The sequence below is a fragment of the Penaeus chinensis genome, chromosome 30, assembly GCF_019202785.1.
Source record: "Penaeus chinensis breed Huanghai No. 1 chromosome 30, ASM1920278v2, whole genome shotgun sequence".
Classification (NCBI taxonomy): domain Eukaryota; kingdom Metazoa; phylum Arthropoda; class Malacostraca; order Decapoda; family Penaeidae; genus Penaeus; species Penaeus chinensis.
The window spans coordinates 20,962,089-20,969,588 of NC_061848.1; the positions used below are offsets into that span (position 1 = coordinate 20,962,089).

At 44.7% G+C, this 7,500-nt stretch overlaps 1 protein-coding gene across 2 annotated transcripts in view; it reads right to left on the minus strand.

Moving 5' to 3' along the window:
* Nucleotides 1-7,500, minus strand: part of LOC125041171 (agrin-like) — a 125,076-nt gene that overhangs the window by 43,157 nt on the left and 74,419 nt on the right. For both annotated transcript variants that reach the window (XM_047635989.1, XM_047635990.1), the window contains one exon: nucleotides 4,328-4,561. In XM_047635989.1, the coding sequence (XP_047491945.1) occupies nucleotides 4,328-4,561 (234 nt within the window). The remainder of the gene's footprint in view (nucleotides 1-4,327; nucleotides 4,562-7,500) is intronic.

Genomic DNA, 7,500 nt, shown 5'->3' on the forward strand with positions numbered 1-7,500 from the left:
AAATTAGGAATGCCTCAGTAGCTTTGACTTTGATGCCCCCTCCCCCATCCCCATCCGCCCCCCTCCTTTACCACTCTCCCCCCTGGAAGCCTCCGAGCCTTCCACCTCCTTGCTACAACCCTCTGGAAACCTCCTCCCCGCATTTCCTCAAGGTTTCCTCCTCCTTTGACCCTTGTACCCATCCTCTTCTTCGTCCCATCTCTCCCTCTCACCCTTCTAACCTCCTCTCTTCCTCTGCTGCCTCCCCCTCTGGAAGCCCAACCCTTCTTTTCCCTGCCCCCCCTCCTGGAAACCCCCTTGCCTCCCTCTCCCCCTCCTCCCCTTCTTTTCCCTTCCCCCCCATCCTGAGAGTCCCCCCCCCCCCCCCCTAGGAACAGCTTCATGGCGAGGAGGCCAAATGTTGCGCCGAAGTCGAGAAGTCGCGGGAACTTACGTCGCGTCCGATTGCGTGGAAGAACCCGGGGTTATCTACTCTCAATCTCGTCGATGGGTCGAATCCCGCGTCGACCGAGGGTGTCAAATGTAGCACCTCCCCCTCCCCCCCTTCTTCTTGTCTCTTCCTTTGTTTTATTACCTCCTTGACCTTCTACTTTCTTTCTTCCTCTTTCCCCTTTTCTTCCTACTAACTTATTCTTCAAATCTCCCTCTTCCCCCTCTTCTTTCTACCTTCTACCTATTTTTCCTTATAATCTCTTCTCCCTTCTTGCTCATCCACTCTCTCGCCCCTTCCTCCCCTCTTCCCCTTCCCCTTCCCGTTCCCTTAGTCTGCTACACCTTGATTTATTACGTTCGATATTGCGTGAAGTCGCTAAAATGGTGCTTACTCAGGCTGTCATTTGCGTAATTAATGACCCTCATTAAAGCTTGCAACCAGTCCTTTCTCCGCGAAATGATCGTGGCTGATGGGCTGACGCCGCCTGCACCACTCGCGAGGCACGTCCCTGTAGAGGCCTCGTAAGCCTTCCTTTCCCTTCTCTCGATGTTTCTTCGTCTTTAAGAGCAACTCACAAGCTTATTATCTTCCTCCTCCTTCTCCTTCTTCTCCCGCTTTCCCTTCTCCCCTTCTTTTTTGTCTTTTTACCTTCCCTCTTTCATCTTTCTCTTTCGCAGAACTCTCTCTCCCTCACTTCCCTCCCTCCCTCCCTCCCTCCCTCCCTCCCTCCCTCCCTCTCTCCTTCTCTCTCTCTCTCACAAGCGCACACACACACTCACAAACATATACAATACAAACCTCTCACATGCACATTCCCTGGTTTCCCTAGCTTTCCTGAGACCTTCCCCTGACACCTTCCCTTCCTGTTCCTTTCCTTCCGTCTCTTCATTCCCGTCCCTTCCCCTTGCCCTTCCCTTTCCCCCTTCACTTCAGCCCAATTTCCCTCGTTCCTTCCACATCATCCTTTCCTCTCCTCCCTCTCCCTGGTCCCTTCCCCCAGTCCTTTGCCTCTCACCCCCTTCCTTGCCTCCCTTCACTCCCGCTCCCTCCCCTCGTCCTTCAATCCCGTCCTTTCCCCTTTCCCTTCCCTGCAACCCTTCCCCACTATCCCTCCCTCCCACCCCTTCCCTCCGACCCTTCAATCTCCGCCCCCCTCCCCACTTCCCCCCGACCCTTCCCCTCTTCTCTCCCCCCACCCCTTCCCTCCGACCCTTCCCCTCTCCCTTCTCCCCCCCTCCCCCCCACCCCTTCCCTCCGACCCTTCCCTCTTCCCTCCCCCCCAACCCTTCCCTCCGACCCTTCCCCTCTCCCCCCTCACCCTTCTCTCCAAACCTTCCCCTCCCCCTCTCCCCCCCTCTCCCACCTCACCCTTCCCCTCTTCCCTTCCCTCCCACCCCTTCCTCCCCAACAGCTGCTCCCGCGAAGCTTCTCTCCCGCCCCCAATCGCGTCCTCCTGACAGATCTCCCGAAGACGAGGTCGCAGCGGAGCTAATCTTCCACGCAGCGGGACAGGAAATGAGCCTAAGAACCGAGCAGATGGCGGGGTGGCGGGTCGTGTCCTCGAGGAGGGGGAGAAGAGGGTGGATGAAGGGGGTCGGGGATGGTGGAGGAGGATAGAGGGTGGGGGATGGTGGAGGAGGATAGAGGGTGGGGCATGGTGGAGGATGGAGGGGGTGGGGGATGGTGGAGGATGGAGGGGGTGGAGGATGGAGGGGGTGGGGGATGGTGGAGGATGGAGGGGGTGGGGGATGGTGGAGGAGGATAGAGGGTGGGGGATGGTGGAGGATGGAGGGAGTGGAGAAGGGTGGAGGAGGATAGAGGATAGGAGAATAGTAGAGGAGGAAGAGGGAGGGAGGGGGATAGGATGAAAGGCAGGAGGTTGAATGAGGGGTGGAACGGGAAGGATGAAAGGGAGGGAAGGAGGGAGGGAGGGAGGGACGAAGGGAAGGAGGGTGGAAGGATGGAGGGAAGGAGGAAGGAAGGGAGGGAGGGAGGAAGGAAGGGAGGGAGGGAGGGAGGAAGGAAGGAAAGAGGGAGGAAGGGAAGGAGGAGGGCAAAGGGAGGAGGAAGGAATAGGAACGAGAACGGAAGAGGGAGAAAGGGGTCACGGTCTTAACCACCTGGGTCTATATCAGGGAATAAGGAGGAAGGAGGAGTAGAAATAGAAGTGAGGGAAGGCAGAGAAACAGGAGGAGAAGGAGAAAAGGAGGAGGAGGAGGAGAATGAAAATAAGAGGAGGAGGAGTTGGAGTGGGAATAGGAATAGGAGTAGGAAAAGAAGCAGAAGGATAGGGAAAAGGAGAAGGAGAAGGGACGGCGTTTTCCTCACTCCTCTCGAAAGGAGGGAGGGAGGGAGGGAGGGAGGGAGGGAGGGAGGGGAGGGAGGGAGGGAGGAAAGGGAGGGAGGGAGGGACAGGAACCAGCAAGGAGGGGAAGGTGTCAAAGGAGCTTATGAGGAACTAAATGTGTCTGAGAGATGAACCTAGAGCGACGCGCTGATTCTCTGACACACACGTCTGGGCGATAAAGCTTAGTGGCAAACCAGCTGCAAAGACACTAGGATTTTCTCACACAAGTCTTGGGAGATTAAGCTTAAGGACAGACCCAAAGGAAGGAGGACTTCGTGACGTCTCCTCGACATTGGCTCGTTATTTCGAGAAGGAAGTAATGTCGATAGCAGTAATGATATGGATGATGATGATAATAATGATAAGAATAGCAATGATAATAATGATAAGAATAACAATGATAATAATGATGAAGATGATAATGATAATAATAACAACAGTACTACTAATATTATTGATGATAATAATAACATTAGTTATAATAATAATAATAATTATACTATTACTACTACTACTAATCATAACAAAACAACAATAATAATAATAATAGTAAAAAACTGACAATAATGATGATGATGATAATATTAATAACAATAATAATAATAATCTCTATATATACATGCATACACACACACACACCCACACACACACACACACACACACACACACACACACACACATACACACACACACACACACACACACACATATATGTATATATGTACATATATATACATATGGCATATGACAAGATTAGAAGAATTTATCAAATGGCACTAAACCGCTTAGTTCAAAAGGGCCGCGCTCGGCTGCCGTGGATTTAATCGCCTTTAAAACAAATTGTCCAACAGACTATCATAAACTGGCAGCGTTAAATATACCATCCATGAAATATGTTAATGGTCATTAGGTCGACAGCTTTGATCAATCGGCCGACGCTTAAGCATTTCGAGTCTTGTCCTTTCAAACGGAAAGCTAATGAACATATCATTTGCCTCGTCATTATTTTTATTATCAATATAATTATTATCATCGTTATTATTATTATCAATATCATTCATTATTATTGTTATCGTTGATATTATCACTGTTATTATTACTACTATTATCATAATTGTTATCATTATCATTATCACCATTATCATCATATCATTATCATTGGCATTATCATTGAGTTATCATTCTTACTATTATTATTATTGTTATATCATTATCATTATCCCTATAATCATTATCATTAACATTCCTATTGTTATCATTACTACTATCAATTTTATCATCATTATTATCGTTACCATTACTTTTTTTTCCCATTACTATTATTATGACCTTTGCCATCATTATCATTATTATCATCATTAGAATAATTCTTATTGTCGTTATAATTTAATCGCTATTAATGTGATTATGATCATGGTTATCAGTATCATCAGAAGGGGCAATCATAATCATGACAATAATGATCAATATCACTATAACAACTATTATAAATATACATTTGAATGATCCCGTCGCCCATTAAGTAAGCAAACCAGGCAAATACTCACCACACTTGCCCAGGTACTTGACTTCGAGGTGCCTCTGCGTGTTGCAGGCGTGTTTGTGCAACTGGCAGGCATTCGGGTAGTCCTTGCCGTCCGAGCCGCACACAGGCCTCGAACTCGCCGCCGCCGCCCCGTTGTACATGTGGCACTCCGCCGGGCACTGGCACTGGGGCGTCCCTCCTTCGACCACGCAGACGGCACCGTGATGGCACTTCCGCCCCTGGCACGGGTTGCGCACTGCGAGGAGGGAGAGAATACGAGGGGGAGGTTAGAGGCACGGTGGCACTGGGAGCTCGCAGGCGGGTGCCAGCGCTTCCCCGCCTGCTGCGTGTCTGTACTCAGCGTCTATGCATTTCGACACGTAAGGTAGAGAATAGGGTAGATGAACAGATAAATGCATAAATAAATAAATGGAATGTGTAAGTATGAATCCAAGAACTTCGCTTGTTTGTTTGTTCGTAGTTGCGGGAAAGGGGGGGGGGGGGGGTACGGGGAAGGGAATAGATAGAGAAACCACATCGGGGATTAGAAGACAAACAAACAAACTAATAAAACAAGGACACAGAAAGAACCAAACACATCAAAACACAAAAGCAAAAACAGCAAAACAAAATTTAGCACAAAAACACAGACACCATAGAAAAAAAGCACAGAGTACATACCCTCACCCCCCCAACCCCCCCCCCCCCAAAAAGAAAGAAAAATAAATCATGCGAGTCATCTTTGTCTCGGATTTCCCAAGAAAATAATCTTGAAGCACGCCGGAAAATAACCTGGATTTAAGGCACTTGCTACGGAGATACTCTCGGGTCTGTGTGCATGTTATCCATATTTTACTTTTCTTTTTTATTTTCATTGTTTTTTTTTTCTTTTTTTTATACTTCTCTCAGGTCGTGGTTATTGTTGTTTTGTTTTGATATATATGTTTCCATTTGTTTCTCGGGTACATTCCCCTTTCATGAGTGTCTGAGCTACAGGTTTTCAGGATATTATTATCATTATCAGTATCAAAAGTATTATTATCATTATCAAAGGCCTTTAACAATCCCACTGCCTCTGTCGCTCTCTCCCTCCCTCCCTACCTCCCCCCCCCCCCCTCTCTCTCTCTCTCTCTCTCTCTCTCTCTCTCTCTCTCTCTCTCTCTCTCTCTCTCTCTCTCTCTCTCTCTCTCTCTCCCTCTCTCTATCTCTCTCTCTCTCAGTCATGTGAATTAAAGAGGGGAAAAGGAGAACACATTTCGATATCATTATTTTGTTATCATAATCATTACATGGGTCTAATTGGCATTACCATAATGTAATTCGCTATTAATTAAACACTTATTAATATCGATATGACTAATGCCATCTTTAAAATCACAATGAACATCATTACTAACATTATCATCGGCAATATGTGTAATAACAACAATATCGTTGTCAATATCAATTTAATAATGCCATTGTTATGAATATCAATTTGCTTAGCAGTTTGTTTATTAGCATAATGATTATGGGTAATAAATAATGTATCTCTTATGTTGATATAATAACTTAATGTTTTATATCACGCTTGGAAATAGAAAAAGAAGAAAGATAGAAAAATATATTTTTTCTCTCTCTTTCTCCATTTAAAGATCATAAAGAAAACACACACACACACACACACACACACACACACACACACACACACACACACACACGGACGGACGGACGTGTTGCATGTCTGCACCATGTCTGATTATTTAATCATAATAAACAGAATACAACATAATAATGGTAAAAAAAAAGGAAGAACAAAAATTAACAGAAAATAAAAGCAAACGGTAGAAAACAAGGCTTTCTTTTGTTGTTCTGTTTGAGAGTTTGCATGTGACTGTGTGTGTGTGTGTCAATGCTGACTGTTTATCAACTTCTCATTCTCTCCTTTCTTTCACCTTTTCTATATCATCAACACTGCAGAATATCACAGCAAAATAGCAAAGAATACACATGAACACAACAAATCATAAGAAAATAATGAGTAAAAAGTATTAGCAATAATAATAATGATAACATTAATAATAATAACCATAAAACATAATCATAATGATGCAAATAATAATAATGATTAATAAAGGTGACATGATGATGATGATGATAATAATGATGATGATGATGATGATGATGATGATGATGATGATGATGATGATGATGATGATGATGATGATGATGATGATGATGATGATGATGATAATAACAATGATAAAGAGTAATACTAACACTAACGAAACCCCAAGAACCATCTTAAAAGGTGTGTCCTACAGGAAAGAACGCCATTTGCTCACAAACCGGGCCTGCTCTCCGCCAGCATTTGCTTTGTCGTCTGAGATAACAATAACAGTAATAGTGGGAGTATTTCGCCGTAGTTGATTTTCTGACCTGGGCCTGGCGGGGGGAGTAGGGTGCACGATGGTTGTTGGTGGTTGGTGTACGTGTAGTTGTTGTGGTAGTTTGGGTTGAGGTAGTGTTTATACTGAATCTATTTCCGTGGTTGGAAAGGATGATTATTTATCTTTTTTCAATTGAATATTTTCCCTATCATTAAAAAATAAACATATAAGCACACCAACACATAGATAAACACACACACGCGCGCACTCATAAAAACAAAAACAAAAAAACACACACTTGCCAGCGGAACAAACACACACAAATACACAAACCACAGCTTCCCACAAGTTACAGGCGAGCTCATTCCCAGCTCCGCCATGAAATCATGCACTAGCCTGGCGTCTATCGCATTCATATCTATGACACTTACTCGCCATTCCAATAGTCATTCTCTTTCATTTTACGACAATTTCTCATGATTCCAATTTTTACTTTGGATTCGTCCACGTCAGAATTGCGAGGCTGAAATAGTTTCCAGGGAAATGAAAAGGGGTAAGTTTCAGGGTGTCTGCCGGGGAGCAAAAACGAGAGAAAAAAAGAAAAATAGATAAAGAAAGAAAAGAATAAATGAAAAGAGATCTTGCAATACAAGATGCTAAACGTGCCTGACATACAGGGAAGAAAGGGGATACTGTTTTGCCAGGCGTTATTGATGTCTCAAGAGAAAAAGATAGGGAAACCAGATGTGTGTGTGTGTGTGTAAATTTATAGATATATATGTATATATACATATACATAAATATATGTTTACATATATATACATAC